Raw genomic sequence first — 22,744 nt, 5'->3', positions numbered from 1 at the left:
GAGCTGTAGTCGCGCGGCGGGGGGTGGAGAGCGAGTAAGGCGGGAGCGGGGACTATAACTCCCAGAGAGCCCTGCGGCAGGGGCCCACCGGGGCGGGCTGAGGAGGAGAGGGGCGGGCGCCGCGATGGCAGCGGCGGCGGGGCGGGGGGGCACCGGCACCGGCACCGGCAGCGGGAGCTAGGCCCGGAGCTGCCGGGAGGGGCCGGGGACAGCCCGGGGACGCCCCCGGGGATGGCTGCGGACGTCCAGGCGGGGAGAGGCGGCGAGGAGCCCGGCGGGGGCCTGGCCCCGGGGGATGGGCAGCACGGGGAGCGGGCCGACAGCCCCACGCCGGGCCTGGCGCAGGGCACGGAGCCAGGTGAGCGACCGGCAGGGCCCGGGGGGGGGGCCGGGGGCTGCGGGGAGGGGTGGGGCCGGCACCGGGAGCCCGCAGCCCCCTCCCCGGCGCCCCCCGGCCCCGCTGACCCCGGGCTTGTCCCCAGGGGCAGGCCAGGAGGGGGCCATGTTCGTGCACACCCGCTCCTACGAGGACCTGACGAGCCCCGAGGACGGCGGGGCGGCGGCGCGGAGCCCCGAGGAGAGGCGCGGGGAAGCGGCCGGGCCCAGCAGCATGGAGCAGATCAGCAAGGACTTCAGCGAGCTGAGCACGCAGCTGACGGGCATGGCCCTGGACCTGGAGGAGGAGATGAGGCCGGGCGAGGAGGGGAAGCTGGAGCCGGCCCCGCAGGCCGCCCGCCACGACTCGGTGCTGTCGGGCAAGGAGGAGGAGGACGTGACCATGGACGCCTGGCGCATGCATCGCAAGCACGTCTTTGTGCTCAGCGAGGCCGGCAAGCCGGTGTACTCCCGCTACGGCTCCGAGGAGGCCCTCTCCAGCACCATGGGGGTCATGATGGCCCTGGTGTCCTTCCTGGAGGCTGACAAAAACGCCATCCGCTCCATCCACGCAGGTACTGAGCCAGGGGTAGGGGGGAGTGGGGTTGGGTGGTGTTGCAGCCCCACCACGGTGTCCCTGCCCACATCACCCAGGGGTTCACGTGGCAGTGCCCAGCCCATGCTCCTGCCACCATGGGCTCTCCAAGCTGTCCCCAGGGGCAGGTTGGTGGCTGGGGGGAGGTGGGAGCAGAGTCCATGCACGCTGCAGGCTGGGCGCTCGGGCTGACCGCTCTGTCCCCAACCACGGGGACTCCTTCCCAAGCAGATGGCTACAAGGTGGTCTTCGTGCGGAGGAGCCCGCTGGTGCTGGTGGCCGTGGCGCGGACCCGGCAGTCGGAGCAGGAGATCGCCCACGAGCTTCTGTACATCTACTACCAGATCCTCAGCCTGCTCACCTGGACCCAGCTCAACCACATCTTCCAGCAGAAGCAGAACTACGACCTGCGCAGGCTCCTGGCTGGCTCCGAGCGCATCACCGACAACCTGCTGGACCTCATGGCCCATGACCCCAGCTTCCTCATGGGCGCCGTGCGCTGCCTGCCCCTGGCCGCCAGCGTCCGGGACGCCGTGAGCACCAGCCTCCAGCAGGCCAAGGCCAAGAGCTTGGTGTTCTCCATCCTCCTGTCAGGGAACCAGCTGGTGTCTCTCGTGAGGAAGAAGGATCAGTTCCTCCACCCCATTGACCTCCATCTGCTCTTCAACCTCATCAGTTCCTCTTCCTCCTTCCGGGAGGGCGAAGCCTGGACTCCCATTTGCCTCCCTAAGTTCAACTCCAGCGGCTTCTTCCACGCCCACATCTCCTACCTGGAGCAGGAGATGGACCTGTGCCTGCTGCTGGTCTCCACTGACCGCGAGGACTTCTTCACCGTCTCCGACTGCAAGAGGCGCTTCCAGGAGCGCCTGCGGCGGCGGGGGGTGCACCACGCTCTGCAGGAGGCCCTCCGCACCCCCTTCTACAGCGTGGCCCAGGTGGGCATCCCCGACCTGCGGCACTTCATCTACAAGTCCAAGAGCTCGGGGCTCTTCACCAGGTGAGGAGGCCGGGAGAGCGCCGACTGGGGCCGCGGTGCGGGCACGGGGCAGAGCTGCTCCCTGAATCCCCTTCCCCGAGGAGCGCGGGGGGCTAACGGGGCGCTGTGTTCCTGCAGCCCTGAGATCGAGGCACCCTACGTGCGGGAGGAGGAGAAGGAAAGGCTCCTGGGGCTCTACCAGTACCTCCACAGCCGGGCTCACAACTCGTCGCGCCCCCTGAAGAACATCTACTTCACGGGCCCACGTGAAAACCTCCTGGCTTGGGTAAGGGCTGTCTTCAGCGTTTGGGTGACCCCAACCTTGCGGCCCCGCGTGGCAGAGCAGGGCTGGTGGCACAAGGCAGCCCCGGCTCTGTGCTCACCAGGGCAGCCCCAAACACACGCGTGCTCCTTTTGGGGGTTCCTATGCCAGGGAGCGGCAGGCCAGCCATTTAGGGTGCCCTGCTGCCACCCCGTGTCCTGCTCGGGAGCCCCTGGGCCAGCCCACGGGGGGACGTGCAGTACCAGCCCCCCGCGGGGATGTGCAGATGCGTGCCCATCCCCATTTCTTCACCCAGGTCACCAGCGCCTTCGAGCTCTACATATGCTACAGTCCCCTGGGCACCAAGGCGGGCGCCATCAGCGCTGTCAACAAGCTCATGAAGTGGATCCGCAAGGAGGAAGACCGACTCTTCATCCTCACGCCCCAGACGTACTGACGGGCGTCTCCCAGGGCACGGAGCCCGCCGGGGCACCCCGCTGCTGGGCGGCCCGGCCCCTGGGGAGGCGCGGGCTGGGAGAGGGCACGGTGGGACCCCGAGAGCACGGGGAAAGCCACCCGTGGGACTGTGAGCCATGGGTGTGGGAGATGGGGTGAGCGGGGCTTTCTCGCACCTGCAGGCAGTGCCCCCCTCGTCTGGGGGGGCTGCCCTTCCTCCACGACCCCCGGCTCCATCCTTTTTTTGCTGCTGTGCCCACAGAGGGTGGGTGACAGCCGGGGCTGGCTGGGCTGCTCCTCTCTCTCCTTTGGGGGTGCCGGGTCCCCAGATGCCAGGCAGCCCCCCGTGGTCCCGGGCTCCTGCCCTGGCCGGGAGCCTGCAGGTTTGTCCCGCACCCTTCCCAGCACGGCCACATGAAGGATGCTGTGTCCTGGGGAAGGGGGGGAGGCAGGGGGTGGTCAGCCTGCCCCCGCTGGGGCACTGGGGTCCTGCCCCTGGGGATGTGGAGCAGCCCCCGAGAGATGCAGGGTGTGGGGGTCGTGGTGCTGGCTCCAAAGGGGCAGCCCCAACGCAGCTCCCTCGGAGCCCTTTCTGGCAGGGAGCCCTAGTGGGACTTCGCCTTGTCATGGGGTCCCCTGAACCCCCCCAAAAACCAGCCACTGGAGCTGGGCTTGCTGTGCAAGGCCCCCCTCCTCCCTGCTGCCACCGGGCTGAGCACCCCCAGGTGCCTCAGCAGCCGGGTATCCCCTGTGAAGCACAGCCCGACCCTACACTGGGGGCTGGGGCAGGTGTCCGAGGAGGGGAGAGCCCCACGGAAACCCCGAGGGAGCCGGGAGGAACCCGGCAGGGCTGGGGGGGGGACCCTGCTCGCGGAGTTGTGCTCCTGCCAGGCTGTAATCTCTCATCTCTGCTCATAAACATTATCTGGACCCGGAGGCGAGTCTCAGCGCGTTCATGCCCGCGGGCCAAAGGCCACCCGGGGGGGCTGGGGGACAGCTCCCTGCTCCGGCTGATTTTGGGGCTGGGAGCGGCTGGGATGAGCCGGCCGGGGCCAGCTCGTGTCGAAACCGGGAGGGAGCCCGGAGGAAGGAGCTGTTGGGCAAGGCTCAAGGCAGCGTAACTGCGGGGCTTTTGCGCAACGCGGGGCAGGAGCCGGCTGGCGGAGGGAAGGCGAGATCGCTATCGGCGCCTCCAGCCCCTCCCTGGGAGCAAAGTCCCCGCGGATCCGGGCAGCCGAGCCCCGTCCCGCCCGGCTGCGGGAGGAGAAGCCCTGCCCCCGGTCCCGCCGCCGAGGCTGAGATTTGGGGATGAATCCCTGCTTTTCACTGCGGGAGTAAAAAAAAAAAAAAACCTTTCCTCCACGGGGCCCAGCAGCGGCGCAGCCCCCCCTGCGCGCAGCCCATGAGCGGGGCGGGGGTCCCCGTGCTCACCGCGCAGGGGGGCTCAGAGCTGCGGGACGCGGCGTGCGGGGACCGGGGCTCCGCGGCCGTCGGGGCGTTCCTTGCCCCTCCGCGGCTCGCCCCGGTCCCGAGCGGCCCCTGGGGAGCCCCGCGCGGTGCGGGGGCAGGACCCGCCCCGGCCCGGCCCCGCTCTGCTCCGCCCCGGCACGGTACGGCCCGGTACGGCACAGAAAGGCACGGCACGGCACGGCCCGCTGCGCAGCGACCAGGTGAGCGCCCGGCACGGCACGGCCTGGCACGGCTCGGTACCGGCTCGTTACCGGCCGGCTCAGCACGGACAGGGCGGCGGAGCCCGGTTCTGGTACGGGACAGCCGCGGGGAAGGCGGGCGGGGACAGCCGGAGCCGGGCTGGGGACTACCGGGGCGAGGCGAGGGGGGTGGCGGGGGGCTTGTCCCGGGTCCCCGCAGGGCTGGCGGGGGTCCCCAGCGCCGCCCTGGTGAGCTGGAGGGGGTCCCCTTTTGGGTCCCCGTCCCCAGGCAGGGACGTGGCCGGGGGGTGCCCGCAGGATTCGTCCCCGTGCCGGAGGGCTGGGGGGCTCGGGAGGGGGCTCGGTGTGGCCGGTCCCCCCGGCAGCACCCAGTGCGTGGCCGTGGGCACACTGTCCTCCCCTCCACAGCGCTTCCAGCCCTTCCCCTGGTGTTCCCGCAGGTGCGATGCTGACCCAGCCTCCACGCGTCCCGGCCCCGGGTGGCGCTGAGCGCCATCGATAACCCCGTGCTGGTGGCAGCATGGGGCCGCCGTGCCGCACGCGCCTCTTGCTCGTCCTCGCCCTGGCCCCGCTGCTTGCCGACGCCTGGCAGTGCCCCCGCATCCCCTACAGCTCCACCAGGAACTTCTCCGTGCCCTACACGCTGCCCAGCTTCGATGCTGGCGGCCCCGTGCAGAACGTCGCCGTCTTTGCCAACCCGGCCTTCGCTTTCGTGGCCGTCCGCAACCGCATCCTGCTGGTCGGCCCCGAGCTGCGCGTCCGCTCCGTCCTCATCACCGGCCCCACGGGCAGCACTGAGTGCGAGATCTGCCGCCTCTGCCCAGCCGCTGCGGGCAGCCCCGGCCCCGAGGACGTGGACAATGTCCTGCTGCTGCTGGACCCGCAGGAGCTGTGGCTGTACAGCTGCGGCACGGCACGGCACGGGCTCTGCTACCTGCACGAGCTGAAGGTGCGTGGCGACGAGGTCACCATCGCGGCCACCTACTGCCTGTACTCCGCCACAGGCAACAGCCCCGCGTCTTGCCCCGACTGCGTGGCCAGCCCCTTGGGGACCAGCGGCACCGTGGTGGCCGACAGCTACACTTCCTTCTTCTACCTTGGCTCCACCGTTAACAGCAGCGTGGCGGCGCGCTACAGCCCGCAGTCGGTGTCGGTCCGCAGGCTGAAGGGCACGCGGGACGGCTTCGCGGACACCTTCCAGGGGCTGACGGTGCTGCCGCCCTACCAAGATACCTACCCCATCTGCTACGTGCACTCCTTCACCGACGGAGAGTACGTCTACTTCCTGACGGTGCAGCCCGAGTGTCCTGGCTCGAAGTCATTCCACACGCGCCTGGCGCGGCTCAGCACCGTCGAGCACGACCTGCGCCACTACCGCGAGCTGGTCCTCGACTGCCGCTTTGAGTCCAAGCGGCGCCGGCGCGGTGCCGAGGAGGACACGGAGTACGACGTGGCCTACAACGTGCTGCAGGCCGCCCACGCCGTCCGCCCCGGCGAGCGCCTGGCCCGAGACCTCGGCATCGACCGCTCCGAGATGGTTTTGTTCGGTGCCTTCGCCGAGAGCCAGCCAGAGAGCCCAGAGCCGCGGGACAGCTCGGCCGTCTGCGCCTTCCCCCTGCGCCTGCTCAACCAGGCCATCAAGGAGGGGATGGACAAGTGCTGCAGCACCGGCGCGCAGACGCTGAGGCGGGGGCTCGGCTTCTTCCAGCCGCAGGAGTACTGCCCGCACAACGTGAGTCCTGGCGGGGGGCTCGGGACCTGCCGGGGAGCGCTCACGGGAGGGCTTGGGCTGGAGTGCCCGAGTCCACGCCTCCAGCCCCCTCGACACGGGTTTGGTGCAGGGACGCGGTGCTTTGCCCACTTCTTCACATTTCTTGCTCGTGCTGGCAGCAGCAGGAGCCGGCTGCGCTCCCTGCGTGGGGACCACCCTGCGTGCTGCTGCCCGTGGCGGGGACACAACGTCCCCTCCCCTCCCTCTACATGGTGACGTCCCCAGCACTGCCCCAGCCCCCTCGTCCCCATCCCCAGCGCCGCGGTGTTTACGGCCACGCTCTCCAGCTTGTTTATGAAGGAGCAGAGAGGAGGCAGCGGGGGGCCCCCGTCCTCCCCACCGAGCTGCTGCGCCAGGCCGGGCCAGCCGCGGGGCCGCTGCGCTGCCCGAGCAAACAAACCACGGGCGGAAACGCCGTGAGTCACCCCGCCGGCCCCGTGGGGCAGGAACACGGCGGCTCAGGAACAAGCCTCGGCACGGCTGCGCTGCGGGGACGGGGCAGGGCGGGTGCCAGTGCGCGTGGCACGAGCCTGCCTGTTCTCAGCCGGGGCGAGGCGCGGTGGCATCTCCTCCTTTTCCCGGCAGCGCGCGGCTCGCCGCCGCTCTGTGTCACGCTGCCAGGAAGGGGACCCCGGTGCCCGGCACCCACAGGTGGTCCTAGGGGTGCCCCGTGGGGCACAGCGGGGTTTGGCGTCCCCCTTCGCCCCGAGCCCTGGTGGATTTAGGGGGCTGGCGCTGCGTCGGCGCCCCCGCCCCGCGGTGCTGGCTCTGATAACCACGTCCAGATGTGGAGGGGGGCAGGGCAGGATCTGACGCTTCTCGGGGGTGTTGTGGCGGCGGGGGCATCCTCCAAAATTCCTGCTTGCTTTTTGCAGCCCAGAGCAGGGATTGGGTAATCGGGTGTTTGCCTGCCTAGGTGCTTGGCCCCCAAATATCTCATCAACGTGTGTGCTCCAGGCTCGCCCCCGCACCCATGGGTGCTCGGGCAGGGGGGAGCAGGGATCGGGGCGCTGGGGCTGGCTTCGAGGTGTCCCCACTGTGCTCGGCTGCAGGTCAACCTCTCGGCACTGGTGAACGACACCAGCTGCTGGGACCAGCCCACCCTCGTCCCCGCCACCTCCCACAAGGTGGACCTGTTCAACGGGCACCTGGCCGGCATCCTCCTCACCTCCATCTTCGTCTCCGTCCACGAGAACGTCACCGTGGCCCACCTGGGCACGGCGCAGGGACGCATCCTGCAGGTGGGTGCTGGCTGTAGGCTGGGGCGGGGTGTGGGGTGCCCAGGGGGGGTGCTGAGCCCCGCTCCCCGCCCCGCTGCAGATAGTGCTGCAGCGCTCCAGCTCCTACGTCGTCCCCTTGGCCAACTTCTCGCTGGAGGAGCCGGCGCCGCTGCGGCACGTGGTGAGGCTGCAGGAGGACTCGCTGCTCTTCGCCGCCGGCACCAAGGTGAGCCGGAGGGGGGCCGGGGTGGGATGTGGGGCCAGCCCCCCCGCGCCCCCTGCTCACCTCCATTCGGTGTCCCCAGGTGTGGCGCGTGAATGTCACCGGCCCGGGCTGCCGCCACTTCTTGACCTGCGACCGCTGCCTGCGTGCCGAGCGCTTCATGGGCTGCGGCTGGTGCGGGGACGCGTGCACACGGAGCCACGAGTGCAACGGCACCTGGGTCCGGGACAGCTGCCTGCCCATCCTCACCAATGTAGGTCCGCGGCGGTGCCCCTGGCCCCGTGGGGACCTCCTGGAATAGGGTCGGGGCGGGTGGGGAGGGAGGCGGAATACGGGGCGACGTGCGGTGGGACCCCTCCTCGGGCCGGGCACCGTGCCCACCAGGAGGGAGCTCCCCGTGGCCATCGCATGCTCTCGCTGCCCATCCTGCAGTTCCACCCCAAGACCGCACCGCTGCGGGGCCGGACGAGGCTGACGCTGTGCGGCATGACCTTCCGCTCCCCGCTGGACCCCGCCGCACACCGCAGCCCCCCCGGCCGCTACCGGGTGGCGGTGGGAGGGCGAAGCTGCAGCGTGCTGCTGAATGAGAGCTGGGCCAGGTGAGGGGAGCGTGGGGGGGGGATGTTTGTGCTCCCCTCCCCGTCCCGCCACTGATCCCTTGCCGTCCCGCAGGCCGCAGCCCGCCTCCCGCCTCAAGGACTTCGTGGACGTGCTGGTGTGTGCCCTGGAGCCTGGGGGGCCGGCGGTGGCAGGGCCGGCCGACGTGGTGCTCAGCGTGATGGAGCCCCGCAGGGCCTCGGGCTTCAGCGTCCAGGGCTCTGCCACCCTCGGCGGCTTCGTCTTCGTGGTAATGTCCCCGTGCCTGCAGCGGTGCCAGCCCCGGGGTGGCGCGGGCTGGGCGCTGGTTTGGGTGGGGGCACTGGTTCACTGCCCGCCCCGCTGCCCCCGTCTCTGCCCAGGAGCCCCAGGTCAGCTCCCTGCACCCCAGCTTCGGTCCGCAGGGCGGTGGCACCCTCCTGTCCCTCGGCGGCACCCACCTCTCGGCGGGGAGCAGCTGGGAGGTGACGATCAACGGCTCCAAGTGTCCTCTGGCCCAGCAGCCCAGGTACGTCCCAGCCATCACGCCTGGCCATCGCGGGGTCCCAGGCACGAGGATGGGCACGAGGCCGCCCACGCAGCCCCGCTGTCCCCTCCAGCCCCCGGCACTCTGTCCCCAGCCAGGATGACGGGAAGATTCGATGCACGGCTCCTGCTGCCGCCCACCTGGGCGCAGCCTCGGTAGCCCTGTGGATCGATGGGGAGGAGTTCCCAGCCCTGCCGTCCTTCCAGTACCGCCCCGACCCCTCCGTCTGGGGCATCGTCCCCAACTGCAGCTACGAGTGAGTGTGTGGGGACAGCCCTGAAATTATCCCCCCAGGCTGGGTTGGCTGAGGTGGTGTGGACCGCATGCACCCTGGGGGCACCACGTGCACCCTGGGGGGACCACAGGGAAACCTTGGGGACCGCGTGCACCCTGGGGGGACCATATACACCCTGGGGACCGTGTGCACCCCAGCGCTCTGACCCCTGCCCACCACAGGGGCTTGATGCTCACCCTCATCGGCTCCCACCTGGACTCGATGTATCGCGCCAAGATCCGCTTCGAGGCTGCTGGCGAGAAGACCGAAACCACGGTAGGTGCCGAGGCAGGAGGCTGTCACCCCCGGGGTGTCCCCCCCGGCCGTGGCAGCAGCCCAGCACCCGCCCGCAGGAGTGCGAGGGCCCGCAGCTTCCCGAGCGGCTGCTGTGCCGCAGCCCGGCCTTCCCCTTCGAGACCAAGCTGGAGACGGTGCTGGGGAACCTGAGCGTGCTGCTGGAAGGTGCTTTTGGCCGCCAGCTCTTCCGCCTGCGCTACTTCCCGAGGCCCCGGGTCTTCCCCTTCGAGCAGCAGGGGAAGCAGAGGCACTACCGCCTCAAACCCGGTGACGACGAGGTGGAGGTGAATGTATGTAGGGGAGCCAGGCGCGCGGGGGGGCGATGCCGGGGCCGGCCGGGCTCAGCGCTGTCTGTCCGGGCAGCAACTGGGGCTGGACGCCGTGGCCGGCTGCATGAACATCACCATGACAGTGGGGGGCCGGGACTGCCACCCCAACGTGCTGAAGAACAAGGTGATGTGCCACGTGCCCCACGACCTACGCCTGCCCCCGGCCGGGGCCCCCGTGCAGGTAGGCACCCCCCAGTACCCCCCCTCCTCGTGCCCTGCTCCCTCTGGCCCCGCTGAGCCCCTGCTCCCCCAGATCTGCATGAACAGCGACTGCCACACACTGGGCTGGGTGCTGGCTGCCTCCTCGCTGGACCTGGCTGCCAGCCTGGCCCTGGGCACCGGTGTCACCTTCCTGGTCTGCTGCATCCTGGCTGCTGCGCTGCTCCGCTGGCGCTGGAGTAAGAGGAGGGGTGAGTGCTGCTGCTAGCCGGCTGTCCCGGACCCACCCCGTGCCCACGGTGCCACCCCATGCCCACGGTGCCACCCCGTGCCCTACCCGCAGGGACAGAGAACCTGGAGCTGCTGGTGCACGCCGGCCGGAGCGAAGTCTCTGCCACCACCCAGCGCCCTGGCGTTGACTACCGGGACGTGCGGGGTAAGCGGTGCTGGGGTGAGCGTGTCGGGGCGCTGGGGCCGTGCCCGGTGCCTGACGGTGCCCCCCTGCCCGCAGTGGTAGCGCTGCCCGCTGCAGGCAGCCCCGTCCTGGCCAGGCCCCATGCGCACGTTGGCGGTGCCGCGGGCGGCGGCTCCCCGGTGCCCCTGCTCAGGTCCACGTCCTGCTGCCTGGAGGACCTGCGGCCGGAGCTGCTGGAGGAGGTGAAGGACATCCTGATCCCCGAGGAGCGGCTCGTCACCCACCGCCACCGGGTCATCGGCAAAGGTGACAACTCACCCCGGGGCAGTTTGGCCGGGCTGTCACCTCCCGGCCCCCCCGGCTTCACTGCCGCCTGTCCCCGCAGGGCACTTCGGGAGCGTGTACCACGGCACCTACACGGACCCGCTGCTGGGCGCCCTGCACTGCGCCGTCAAGTCCCTGCACCGTGAGTCAGCGCCCGCTCCCGCGGCACGGCCCCGCGGCACGGCGCCCCACGGCTCGGCTCCCCGCAGGGATCACGGACCTGGAGGAGGTGGAGGAGTTCCTGCGCGAGGGCATCCTGATGAAGAGCTTCCACCACCCGCAGGTGCTCTCGTTGCTCGGGGTCTGCCTGCCCCGCCACGGGCTGCCCCTCGTCGTCCTGCCCTACATGCGCCACGGGGACCTGCGGCACTTCATCCGCAGCCAGGAGCGGGTACGGGGGTGCCCAGGAGGGGTGGAGAGTGTGCAGGGGGGGCTGGGCTCACCTCGCTCACTGCTCCTACCCCACAGAGCCCCACGGTGAAGGATCTCATCGGCTTCGGGCTCCAGGTGGCTCTGGGCATGGAGTACCTGGCCCAGAAAAAGTTTGTGCACCGGGACCTGGCGGCCAGGAACTGCATGTGAGTGGGGCCGGCCTGAGGGTGCCCCCACCCCCAGCACCCCGACGTGCCCCAGGCTGCAGCGGGCACCCTGGGGTGCTGCCCCCACCCCTTTCCCGCAGGCTGGACGAGACGCTGACAGTGAAGGTGGCTGACTTTGGGCTGGCACGGGACGTGTTCGGCAAGGAGTACTACAGCATCCGGCAGCACCGGCACGCCAAGTTGCCCGTCAAGTGGATGGCGCTGGAGAGCCTGCAGACCCAAAAATTCACCACCAAGTCGGACGTGGTAGGCGCATCCCCCCTCCCCGTCCCCTGTCCCCTGTCCCCATCCCCATCCCCGTCCCCCTGCCCCAGCACTCTGCTCCGCAGTGGTCCTTCGGGGTGCTCATGTGGGAGCTGCTGACGCGGGGCGCGTCGCCGTACGCCGAGGTGGATCCCTACGACATGGCCCGCTACCTGCTGCGGGGCCGGCGCCTGCCGCAGCCCCAGCCCTGCCCCGACGCGCTGTGAGTGGGGCAGGGGAGGGGGGCGCAGCAGCAGGACCCCCCCCGGGGGTGCTGCTGGTGCTAACGGGGACGTCGGGGCAGGTACGGGGTGATGCTGAGCTGCTGGGCGCCCGCACCTGAGGACAGGCCGTCCTTCTCGGGGCTGGTGGGCGAGCTGAAACGCATGCTGGCCTCGCTGGAGGGCGAGCACTACGTCAACCTGGCCGTCACCTACGTCAACCTGGAGAGCGGCCCCCCCTATCCCCCCACCCCCTTGGACCAGCTGCCTGACAGCGAGGATGAGGAGGGTGCCGAAGATGAGGATGAGGATGAGGACGTGCGCTGACGGGCGCTCTGCTCCGTGGGGTCTCCCGGGTCCCCGCGCCCCGTGGGCACGCGCCCCCAGAGAGGGACGTGGGGCGCAGCCTGGTGCTGTGTGGCACCCTGCCCATGGGGTGGGTGCTGGGTGCTGCTCTTCTGTGCCTTGATGGGACCCCCGTGGTGTCCCTCAGCCCCAGTCCGGCGCCAGCTCGGTGCTGCAGGCCCCGTGCTCAGCCCCAGCGAGTGCTATGGGGCGGCCTGAGCCGACGAGGTGTCCCAAGGGGTTTTGGCCCCCCTCCGGACAAATTCAGCGTTTTCTGGTTGAATGACTGATAAAAATATGAATTTTATTTTTCCCTGGTGGGTGCCGTGTGCTCTGCCCGTGGTGGGGGCTGGGGGCACCCACTGTGCCAGCCACGGGAGGGCTCCTGCGGGCCGGTGCCGGGGCCACCCCATGTCCCCAGGGGCCACCTGGGAGGTGACACCGGGTGACTTGGACACAAACCTTCCCCCTGCCTTCTGTGGCAAAGCACAGCCCTTGCAGCTCTGCCAGCAGCTCTGCACCGGGGGGGCAGCAGGGGTGCCCCCAGGGCTGCGCTGGGGCACGGGGACGCGCTGCTGGTGGCACCGTGGCAGCGGGCACCGTGTCACCCCCCAGTGCCACCAGCTGCCAGCCACTGCTGCCCACCCTGTGTGGGACCAGGGCTGGGGGGACAGCCAGCACGCACTGCCGTGGGGTGATCTGATCCTCTGTGGGACCCGAGGGGACAGGGCCCAGGAGGGGACATCGGTGACACTTGGCAACGCAGGAGCCACCGAAACGTGGCCACAGCCTGCGCTGGCTTGAAATATCCCCTCCTCGGCTGCTCGTTAAGCAGCGCTGCAGCCCGGGGCCACGTCAGCTCCCATCAGCAGAGCTGTCCATCCCCGGCAGCACCTCGCACCTGCACCGGCTGCTCTCGGCAGGGTATTTTTAGCCGCCGCTCCCGGCAGCGCTGCCTCAGTTTCCCTGCAGCAGGGCTGCACCGCCTGGGTGCGGGGGTCCCCCTGGCCCCAGCGCCACGGTTTCGGGTGAGCCGCCGAGTTGCTGTGGCAACGGGAAGGGCTGAACCCGAACCGGGAGGCGAGCGGGGATGCGGGGTGGCAGGGAAGGAGGGAAGGGGATCAGGGGCACGGCTGCAGCAGGGATGCGGGGACGGAGGCGTGGGTGGACAGAGGGAGGGATGGAGGCACGGAGGGAAGGCTGCAGGGAGGGGTGGATGCAGCTGGCTGCTCCCCCCCCCTAAATTTGCTGGTGGAGATGACAGATTTCAGGCTAACGCACATTTATCCTGCCCTAATTACACGGCTGGAGACGAGGAGCAAACACCCCCTGGTTAGTGCCACAGCCGTGTGGTGGCACAGGGGACACAGCGAGGGGACCTGGCTGGGTGGCATCCCCCAGCTCACCCAGCACCCAGCACCCAGCTGAGGGGCCTGGGGGCATCTAGGGGAGCACCCAAGGGTGGGCACCGGGCAAACAGCACCCAGCAGATAGCACCCCGAGGTGCCGCCCCGCCAGGCTGCAGCACAGCACCCAGGCGGGCCGCTCCGGCAGCACGCCCTGCGCACGCAGCAGTTTAAATGTTTTATTTGGGGAAAGTGCTGTCGTTAGCAGGGATTAATTATTAAAATCGGAGCCATCTATAATAGATGAGTGGCCGGGCGCGGGGCTGCGGGCACAGCCCTGCTGCTCCCCGGGGAATGTGGCAGCGCCTGGGAACACACTGGGTGGCACCTGGTGGCTGCGGCCCCGTGGGCACCCCGTGCCGGTGGCACTCCCAGCACCGGGTGGCAAAGGGGGAGCAGTGGCTCAGGGACAGGCAGAGCACTGCATGCAGCCACCCCCAGGGCGTCGAGGCAGGGGGGGACACCCCGATCGGGATGGGCAACGTTGTGCCAAATCAGCATGAAGAGCCGGGAGCCGGTTCTCTGGCATCAAAGAGCCCCGCAAAGACCGGCAGGAGCCACCAGGCAGGAGCCACCGGTGGCGGCGAGCTGTTTTTAGCTCCTGCTCGAACGCTGGGGAGCAGGCGTGATCGAGCGGCCTCCCGTCTGGAGCGGCGGCGCGGGGCCATTTTTAGCAGTGAGCGAGTTTTTGCTAACGAAGCCTGCGAGCAGCAGCGCTGCTGGGGCGCGCCGACCATGCCCGGCACCCACGGCCCCACATAGCGGCACCCGCTGCGCCCGGGGAGCTCGGCTGGCCCTCGGGGCTCCGGGGGAGCTCTGCTGGCCCCCGGGGAGCACTTGGTTACACAGCTTTGCCTCCTCTCCCCACACCGCAGACGGCGTCTGTCCTTAGGGGGACCCTTTGCCCGGTCTCCATGCCCGATCTGGAGCTTCGCAAAATGTGCCCAGCAGCCCCTGTCCTCCCCGCTGCACACCAACGGAGTTTTTCCCACCAAAGAGCCCTGGGTCGTTGGATTTCCCTCCCCACCCCACCCAGCTCCTTGCACTTTGTGCCCTCCCCCTGGGCTCAGGGGCTGCGAGAGCCCCGGGACCACCAAAGTGCCCTCGATGCCTCGCGGGAACCGTGGCCACCGCGGGACACCCACGGCCACGCCGACCCCGCTGCCATGCGTGGATCCTGCTGCTGACCCCAAAAAGGGTCTGGGGGCGTGTGGGGGGCAACTCCCCCGTGCTTTTTCTCTGGACCTCCCGAAAGGAGGGGATGGGGTTTATTTGGAGGGGATGGGGTTTATTTGGCCCCGTTGCCAGGCCGACGCGCGGCGCAATTACCGCTGATTGCCTGGCGGTTGCCATGGCGATGGTGAGCACGCAGGGATGCGGTGCCATGTGGCGCTTGAGTCACGGGCACGTTGCGCCCCCCCCACCGTGCCCCCCGGGCTGGCACTGCAGATCCCCAGACACACGTGTGGGGCACAGGGGGGCGGCTGGGGATGTCCCCGAACGGCGGGCGGCACCCCACGGCCGGCCGAGGGCTCTCCGAGGGGTGCTGGGAAAGATTTGGGGCATGTGGGGCAGCGGGGGCGTGGGGTGGTGGATATGAGGGTGCTGGGTGCACGGTGCAGTGGGTGCGTGAGGAGTGGGTCAAGACACAGCAGGCACAACCAGAGCCGACAGCCCCAAAGCAGGGCGCTGGGTGGGCTTGGACCCCAGGCAAGAGCCAGGGCTGCGGGGTGCCACGGGGCCTGGGGTTGGTTTGGGGCAGGCATCCCACTCGTGCCGGGAGGGAGCCCCGTGGCAGGCGGGCGGGCGATGCAGCAGCAGCTCGCCGTCCCACCGGGTCGGCCCTCGTCCAGCGAGCAGCCGCAGGGCAGGCCCGAGGCGGCGGCGGGCACCTGCTGATTAATTGCGAGTTACACTCAAGGTTCCCGGGGGGGGCAGAGATTAATAACGGAGCGACGCGCTGCTTCCAGGCTGTGTGATTAAACTCTTGATTAGAAGCTCAAACTATGGTGCCCTGCTAATTCCCTAGGGCTCGTGTGCTGTTAATTACCTGGCGCGCGTGGCGTTGGGGCCAGGGCCTGGGGCTCGGTGCCACGCGGGATGGGAGAGGGGGACACGGGGACGCCGAGTCTCAGCAGGGGACACAAGCGGATGAGTGTCAGGAGCAGCTGGGCAGCAGGCAGCAAGTGAGGGGGCTGGGGGGCCCCACGGTGTTAGGCTACCACCCTTTTCTTGCCACTTTGGGGAAGAAAGTGGGGCAGTGAGCCCCAACAGCTCTGGCCCCGCAGCTGGAGGGATGGAGCTCGAGGGAAATTGCCCAGCTCCCCCAAGATTGTACTTCTGTCCCACACCATCCATTTATCCCATCCTGTCCCATCCCATCCCATCCCATCCCTCCCGTCCCGTCCCATCCCATCCCATCCCTCCCATCCCATCCCATCCCATCCCGTCCCATCACATCCCATCCCATCCCATCCCAACCAACCCATCCCATCCCGTCCCATCCATCCCATCCCATCCCTCCTGTCCCATTCCATCCCATCCCAACTATCCCATCCCATCCTGTCCCATCCCATCCCATCCGACCCATCCCAACCCATCCCATCCATCCCAACCATCCTGTCCCATGCCATCCCATCCCATCCCATCCCATCCCATCCATCCCATTCCATCCCAACTATCCCGTCTCATCCCATCCCATCCCATTCCAAACATCCCGTCCCATCCCAACCATCCCGTCCCATCCCATCCATCCCATTCCATCCCAACTATCCCATCCCGTCCCATCCCATCCCATCCGTCCCATCCCAACCCATCCCATCCATCCCAACCATCCTGTCCCGTCCCATCCCATCCCAACCCATCCCATTCCATCCCAACTATCCCATCCCGTCCCATCCCATCCACCACCCCCCACCCGCTCCCACCCCATCCCCCCCTCACCCCACAACCCTCCCCCGCACCCCTCCTCCCCTCCCCGCTGACCTGCCCCTCGCGGGGGTCCCCACTCCCCGGGGGGGGGCCCCGTGCCGGGTCCACGTGCGCCCCGTCCCCCGTGGGTGCCGGCTCCCGCGCCCGGGAGGGGCGGGGCGCAAAGTTTGGGGTGACGTCACGGGAGGGGGCGGGGCGTCAGCCGGAGCGGGGGGGGGGGAGGGGAGGGGAGGGCCCCCCCGCGGTCCCGCCCCCCCCAACTTGCCGCGCCGGGCGCGCGGGGCCGCGCCGCGACGGACCGACGGCTCGGCTCGGCTCGGCTCGGCTCGGCTCGGCACCGGCCCGGCTCCGCACGGCGCCCCCCTCCCCGAGCGGCGGCGGCCCCGGGCCGCGGCCCCCCCTTTGCGGTCGGAGAGGCGACAAGGTGAGCGCGGCGGCCGCGGCGGGACAGCCCCCGGGGGGGCGGGGGCCGTGCCCAGCCGTGCCGAGCCGTGCCGTGCCCAGCCGTGCGCCGGGGGGGGGGCCGCCGGGGTCGGCCACTTGTTGGCCGGGGGCTGCCGCCCCCCGCCTCGCCCCCCTCGGGCCGGCTTCGTGCCCCTCCGCGGGCCCCCCCCCCCTCCGGCCGCGCCGTGCCCGGCTGCGGGTGCGCCCCGACGGCTGCCCCCGAGCCCCGCCGGGCTCCGCGCCCCGCCGCTCGCCCCCCGGCCCGGCCGCCCCCGCGGGACCCCCGCCCGCTGCTCCGTGCGCCGAGCACCCCGCTGTTCCCTCCCCCCCTCCCTCCTTCCCTCCTCCTTCCCTGCCCTCCCCGCAGCCCCGCTCCCCACTGCGGCAGCGCTCCCCGCTCGCCCCCGGCGAGGCGCTCCCGGCGCTGGGGAGCACCGGGACCAGCTCGGGGCGGGGGGCTCGGGACCCCCCCCAAGCACCGGCTGCGCCCCGGCCCGACGCGCTGCCTCTGTCCGCTGCACCCCGGGCTCCCGCTGCCCTCCGCTTTGCTGCACTGGGGGCTCGGAGGTGTCCGTCCCCCCCCCCCCAGCCCGGCCACGTTCTGCGCTCTGCTCCGGCACATCCCTCCCGTGGGACGTGGGGCGCAGCGGGGACCCCCCCGTCACGCCAGCGGGGCAGCTGCAGGTGGAAGCGGGGCCGGAGATGGAGCGGGCCAAGCGGCAGCCCCTGGCCCCCCGCCGTGGAGCAGAGCCGGGTTTTGGGGGGCTGGGGGAGACGCTGGTGAGGGCTGCGCGGCTGCGTCATCCCTCCGTGCCATCCACACCCGGCCACCCACTTCCCCGCTATTGTCTTACACCCGCTGTTGCTTCTGCTCCGAAATTAGATGCTTCGCAGTGTTGGGGGGGGGGGGGCAGGCTGCGTGCAGGTGCCAGCGCAGCACACAGCCTCCCCTCCTGCACCCAGGCCTTGCCTGGCTGCCCCTCACCGTGCGCTCCCCCTGCGGGGCACGGGGCACCGGGGTGTGCCGAGCCTCCCCGAGCCAGCCCCGGGGCAGGGGACGGTGGCGGTGCTGAGCCTCGGCAGGATGGGGCCTCGCCGAAGCAGCAGGAACTCGCTTTATGAGTGCGGATGAGCCGAGCACTCGCGGAGGCAGCGCCACGACCCCGCTACACCGTCCCACCTGGGTCCCCTTCGTGGCCAGCCCTGGCACCACGCAGCCTGGCAGCGCTCCCAGCCAGCCAGCCCCGCTGCTGCCGACCCGCGGCCACGCTGCCGGCTGCGGGGACAGCCCTCGTCCCCCTCACCCGGGCACGGCAGGGGCAGCGTCGCTTGGCACGGGGACACGGAGCACGATTCCTGCTGCGATGAGCCGAGCGAGGGCTGGAACGCTGCAGTTGGGGCTACAGCACGAGCACCACGAGTGCTCTTGCACATATGGGCACTCTGCTCCTCCAGAGTGGGACGGGGACAGCTGCTGTCACCCAGAAAGGGCTTTCCCGATGGGATGGCACCCAGGTGCTGTGCGAGCACTGAGCACCCACCCTGCGGGAGCTGCTCGGGGATGGAGGCAGCGAGCGCAGGGAGGAGCGTGCCCGCACCCCTGCCTCACTGCGCCTGCATCCTGCCCACTTTTGGGGTCGCTCACCCCACGGAGCCCCCGGTGAGCGCCCCGGGTGCCGCAGGCCGGACCCGGGGACGGGGCTGAGCCCCCGCGGGTGGGTCGGGTGCCGCCGGGTGCTGCCCGTCCCTGCCCCCTCCGCAGGATGTGCCGCTTTCTGCATCTCCAGCTCCCATTGCCATAGCAACAGGCGCAGCGCTTGGGTACCCGCCGTGCCGGCGCCCGCATCCCGCTCAGCCATCCTGGCCCACCGGGGCGGCGGGCGCTGCCGGCACGGCACGGCAAGGCCGGCACGGCACGGCACGGCACGGTGTTCGGGGAGGTTTGGGCCATGGGTGCTTCCGGCACCGCACCGTGTCCCGCTGGGGCTGAGCAGGACGCAGGGAGCCCTCGGGGTCTCTTGAGCCGTCAGAAAATCCCAGCGGTTGGAACTTCCTCCCCGTAACGGGGTGGGAAAGGGGAAAAATCCCTTCATCCCGAGCAGGGTCTGGGTTTGGAGGGGCCCCAGCAGGAAAACCGAGGGCGCGACATCGCTGCTAAAGGGCTGCACGTCGGGCAGCACACGGCGGGCGATGCCCAGGCTGGAGAAGCATCACCGTGGGGCAGAAACAGGCTGAGAAACAGGAGCCGCTCTGGTCGCCTCCGCTCGCTTCCCCAGCAGGCTGCTCCCGGCTCTGGCTACGGAATAAATTCATTAACGAGCCTGCAAATGGGGGCTGGGGGGCGGGCTGGCAGCCCAGCCAGGCAGGGTGGCTGGGTGCCGCAGGGATGGGTGCACGGCGCTGCGCCTTGCCGGATTTCGCGTTAATTAGCGCAGCTCGGGTGGGGCTGGGGCAGGCAGCGGGGCCGGGGCGCTCACTGCCTTCTCTGCCCTTCCAGCACTGGGCCCTGCAATGCCGTTTGGCTGCGTGACGCTGGGGGACAAGAAAGATTATAACCAGCCGTCCGAGGTGACCGACAGATATGACCTGGGCCAGGTCATCAAAACGTGAGTCTGTCCCTCCCGGGCCCCGGGGGCGCCCCTGGGGACCCGAACCCCACGCCGAGGAATGGAGTGCAGTGGTTTGGGGCTGGGGGCACTCAGGGCGCTTTCCCTGTGACAAATCCCTGTTCCCGGTGGGTGCCCCGAGTTCCTCTCTGCCTGCTCTGAGGCCGGGGCTGCTGACGGTGGCGAGGTTCCCCTCCACGGCTGCTCGCTGATAGCACCTCCGATAACCCTTCCCTCCTCCCCTCCCGAATATCTGCTGGGATTGCAGCAATCCTGCAGAGCCGGGGCTCCCCGCGGCACCTCCTGGGAGCAGGGCAGGAGAGGGGACGTGGATGTCACTTGGTGACATTCTCGTGGTGCAGAAGGAGAAGCCATGGGATCCAGCTGCCGACAGAGACCGATGAGACCCCAAAACACCCGGCAGGGATTTTTTCACTGGGCTCCGAGGTGCTGAGGGTGCTTGGCCACAGCGCTGGGCATCTGAGAGCTGGGGATGCCCGGAGGGGCGGTGCTGGGTGGCCGCGGGGACCCTTTTGGGTGCTGCCTGAGCCTGGCTCCGTTCTAAAAGCAGCCCCTCCATTTGGGTCCTGGCTCCCCTACACCCCTCGAGGGTTTTGGCACGGCCAGGCAGGGCTGGGGGGGGTGGAAAGCCGAGGGCTGAGAGTCCCCACGGCCCCTGCCTGTGCCGAAGGGCTCCAACACCATTAATAACAGACCAGGACCGTTTCACTGGCCTCAGGCAGCTGGCGCTTCTCACCTTCCTCCTTCCCGAACGCAGCACTTGAATTAATCCTGAGGCAGGCTGCTGCTGTTCAGCCTCGGTGCTGAGGGGGTTGCAGCATCCGTCTGCCCGCGAGTGCTGTGCGGGGACAGGATCAGTCCCACCCCGTGCTCAAGGAGCTCCCGTGGCCCTGTGGTGGGGAAGGGGCTTTCTACTTACCTGTTTCCCCCCCCTCCCCTCTTCCTATTGACTTGCTGATTTGAGATGGATCCCCCCTTCCCCCCCTGCTGCCTTGCAGGGAGGAGTTCTGCGAAATCTTCCGGGCGAAGGAGAAGACGTCGGGCAAGCTCTACACCTGCAAGAAGTTTCTGAAGCGGGACGGGCGCAAGGTGCGGAAGGCGGCCAAGAACGAGATCATCATCCTCAAAATGTGAGTGCCAGGGCTGGGCGGTGCCGGGTCGGACCCCGCGGCCGCAGGGGGGGCACCCAAACACCCACCCACCCACCCACCGCCATCCCCTGGGCGCCGCAGGGTGAAGCACCCCAACATCCTGCAGCTGGTGGACGTCTACATCACCCGCAAGGAGTACTTCATCTTCCTGGAGCTGTAAGCGGGGCAGAGGGGTGGTGGTGGGGTGGGGAGGGCTGCGGCCGTGCCGCGGGGCTGCCGGCAGCCTGCTCTCGGCGCCGGCAGGGCCACGGGCCGGGAGGTCTTCGACTGGATCCTGGACCAGGGCTACTACTCGGAGAAGGACACCAGCAACGTCATCCGGCAGGTGCTGGAGGCCGTCGCCTACCTGCACTCGCTCAAGATCGTGCACAGGAACCTCAAGGTGGGTGCCGGCCGCGTGGCTTGGGGGGGGGGTCCCCGGTGGGTGCAGGCGCACCCGTGGGTGCTGACGTCCCTCGCGCCGGCAGCTGGAGAACCTGGTGTACTACAACCGCCTGAAGAACTCCAAGATCGTCATCAGCGACTTCCACCTGGCCAAGCTGGAGAACGGCCTCATCAAGGAGCCCTGCGGCACCCCCGAGTACCTGGGTGAGGGCGCAGGGGGAGGCGGGGGTGTCCCCAGAGCTCTCTGCCCTCCTAGTGGGTCCTGATGGGTGCCCGTTGCTCTGGAGACCCGTCCGGGGTGCTCCCAGCGGGTCCCTCCTGCTGCTGGTGGGTGCTCCCCGGGGGTCCCTGCCGCCCTGGGGGCTCCTGGTTGGTTATGGCCACTGCCCAGCACCCCAGGGACCCATCCTGGCTTCTCCCAGTGCATCCGTCCTGCTCCCCATCACCCTAAAGACCCATCCTGGGTGCTTCCAGCGGGTCCCTCCTGCTCCCCATCACCCCGAGGACCCATCCTGGGTGCCCCCAGTGGCCCCCTCGCCCTGCTCCCAGGGCTCTGTGAGCAGCCAGAGGAGAGGATCCAGCCCCGGGCTGCTGAGCACGGGGAGGCAGATGGGTGCCCGGGGCTGGTGGTTCCCCCCTGGGGGTACGCAGTTACTGGGGTCCCCGGGGCGGGACCTGTCCCCCCGCCACCCTCCTGTGCCCCGCAGCTCCGGAGGTGGTGGGGCGGCAGCGGTACGGGCGGCCGGTGGACTGCTGGGCGATCGGCGTCATCATGTACATCCTGTGAGTGCGGGCTGGGCACGGGGGGCACGGGGACGGGGGGCACGGGGTGGGCGGGGGGGGGCGCTGAGCACTCGCACACCGCCCCGCGCAGCCTCTCGGGGAACCCCCCCTTCTACGAGGAGGCGGACGAGGATGACTACGAGAACCACGACAAGAACCTCTTCCGCAAAATCCTGGCCGGGGACTACGAGTTCGACCCGCCCTACTGGGACGATATCTCGCAGGCGGGTGAGCCCCGGTGCTGGGGGGGGGATGCAGGGGGAGCAGGGGGTCCCCTGGTGCTGACACCCCCCCTGCCCACAGCCAAGGAGCTGGTGACGCGGCTGATGGAGGTAGAGCAGGACCAGCGGATCACGGCAGAGGAGGCCATCTCCCACGAGTGGTGAGGGGCGGCAGGGCGATGGGGGGGGGACACACACACAATATGGGGGCGGTGGGGGCCTCTCACCCCGCCACACCTCCCCGCAGGATCTCCGGCAACGCCGCCTCCGACAAGAACATCAAGGACGGCGTCTGCGCCCAGATCGAGAAGAACTTTGCCAGGGCCAAGTGGAAGGTGGGCGGGGGGGGGCACCAGGGCCGAACCCAGCCTCCTCCTCCCCTTGGTGTTTTGGGGAGGGGGGGGGAGGCTCCTGACGCCCTCTCCCCCCCTGCAGAAAGCCGTGCGGGTGACCACGCTCATGAAGCGCCTGCGGGCACCCGAGCAGACGGAGCCAGCCGCCAGCACCGCCACCACCACCACCACCGACACCGCGGCCCCCCCAGCCCCCACCACGCCACCCACCACCACCACCACTGCCACCACCCCGGCCCCCACCACGTGTAACGGGGACAGCGACGCCACCACCGCCACCACTGCCACCGCCGCCACCGAGGCCCCGAAGGAGCCGAGCGGCTGAGCACCCCCTGTACAGAGCCCGGCATGGCCCCCGCGCCCCCAGCCTGCGCCCCACTTTTCTACGTGCCCCAGCAGAGCGGGGCAGCGCCCTGCATGGCCCCCCCACCCCGTGTCCACCCCCCCCTTTGTCCCCCACCCCGTGTCCCCTTTTCCACCGCTCTCCCCGTGTGTCCCCCCCCGGGGGCTCCCCGGCTGCATGCGCCGGGCCCCGGTGGGACGGGGACCGGGAGCCCCCCCCCGACC

General features: G+C 70.0%; 3 protein-coding genes across 4 annotated transcripts; all 3 read left to right on the top strand.

The window, feature by feature from the left end:
- The first annotated feature begins 165 nt into the window (after positions 1-165).
- MON1A (MON1 homolog A, secretory trafficking associated) lies at positions 166-3,437 on the top strand. Of its 2 annotated transcripts, none has more exons than XM_032194039.1 (5): positions 166-358; positions 483-950; positions 1,202-1,967; positions 2,085-2,232; positions 2,525-3,437. In XM_032194039.1, the coding sequence occupies exons 1-5, from the start codon at positions 232-234 to the stop codon at positions 2,663-2,665; spliced, it is 1,650 nt and encodes a 549-aa protein (XP_032049930.1). In that variant the 5' UTR covers positions 166-231; the 3' UTR covers positions 2,666-3,437. The 2 variants fall into 2 exon arrangements, with proteins under 2 accessions (XP_032049930.1, XP_032049929.1); XM_032194038.1 differs by having other exon boundaries at positions 2,495-3,437.
- A 1,417-nt stretch (positions 3,438-4,854) lies between these two features.
- MST1R (macrophage stimulating 1 receptor) lies at positions 4,855-11,859 on the top strand. Its single transcript, XM_032194291.1, has 20 exons — positions 4,855-6,066; positions 7,158-7,346; positions 7,426-7,551; positions 7,631-7,801; positions 7,981-8,147; positions 8,221-8,395; positions 8,508-8,653; positions 8,766-8,927; positions 9,128-9,221; positions 9,299-9,532; positions 9,606-9,752; positions 9,825-9,981; positions 10,074-10,166; positions 10,248-10,451; positions 10,531-10,611; positions 10,679-10,860; positions 10,938-11,047; positions 11,149-11,314; positions 11,398-11,534; positions 11,616-11,859. Exons 1-20 carry the CDS (start codon positions 4,855-4,857, stop codon positions 11,857-11,859), a joined length of 4,197 nt encoding a protein of 1,398 aa, XP_032050182.1.
- Positions 11,860-16,585: 4,726 nt separating this feature from the next.
- CAMKV (CaM kinase like vesicle associated) lies at positions 16,586-22,502 on the top strand. The gene is made up of 12 exons (XM_032194236.1): positions 16,586-16,638; positions 19,156-19,264; positions 20,284-20,415; positions 20,518-20,592; positions 20,680-20,818; positions 20,904-21,024; positions 21,528-21,603; positions 21,695-21,831; positions 21,907-21,985; positions 22,072-22,159; positions 22,260-22,378; positions 22,439-22,502. The coding sequence occupies exons 2-12, from the start codon at positions 19,170-19,172 to the stop codon at positions 22,500-22,502; spliced, it is 1,125 nt and encodes a 374-aa protein (XP_032050127.1). The 5' UTR covers positions 16,586-16,638; positions 19,156-19,169.
- The last annotated feature ends 242 nt before the right edge of the window (positions 22,503-22,744 follow it).

Source organism: Aythya fuligula, chromosome 10 (assembly GCF_009819795.1).
Source record: "Aythya fuligula isolate bAytFul2 chromosome 10, bAytFul2.pri, whole genome shotgun sequence".
Classification (NCBI taxonomy): Eukaryota; Metazoa; Chordata; class Aves; order Anseriformes; family Anatidae; genus Aythya; species Aythya fuligula.
The sequence above is the reverse complement of the archived record's forward strand: the minus strand, read 5'-3'. Positions and strand labels throughout refer to the sequence as shown.

Excerpts from the sequence above, each read along its gene's own strand:
- MON1A (XM_032194038.1), top strand. The coding sequence starts at position 232 with ATGGCTGCGGACGTCCAGGCGGGGAGAGGCGGCGAGGAGCCCGGCGGG. Across the intron at positions 951-1,201 it reads CATCCGCTCCATCCACGCAG|ATGGCTACAAGGTGGTCTTC; the intron begins GTACTGAGCCAG and ends CTTCCCAAGCAG. Across the intron at positions 1,968-2,084 it reads AGCTCGGGGCTCTTCACCAG|CCCTGAGATCGAGGCACCCT; the intron begins GTGAGGAGGCCG and ends GTGTTCCTGCAG.
- MST1R (XM_032194291.1), top strand. The coding sequence starts at position 4,855 with ATGGGGCCGCCGTGCCGCACGCGCCTCTTGCTCGTCCTCGCCCTGGCC. Across the intron at positions 9,753-9,824 it reads CGGCCGGGGCCCCCGTGCAG|ATCTGCATGAACAGCGACTG; the intron begins GTAGGCACCCCC and ends CTGCTCCCCCAG. Across the intron at positions 10,167-10,247 it reads TGACTACCGGGACGTGCGGG|CGCTGCCCGCTGCAGGCAGC; the intron begins GTAAGCGGTGCT and ends CCGCAGTGGTAG.
- CAMKV (XM_032194236.1), top strand. The coding sequence starts at position 19,170 with ATGCCGTTTGGCTGCGTGACGCTGGGGGACAAGAAAGATTATAACCAG. Across the intron at positions 20,593-20,679 it reads TACTTCATCTTCCTGGAGCT|GGCCACGGGCCGGGAGGTCT; the intron begins GTAAGCGGGGCA and ends CGGCGCCGGCAG. Across the intron at positions 20,819-20,903 it reads TCGTGCACAGGAACCTCAAG|CTGGAGAACCTGGTGTACTA; the intron begins GTGGGTGCCGGC and ends TCGCGCCGGCAG.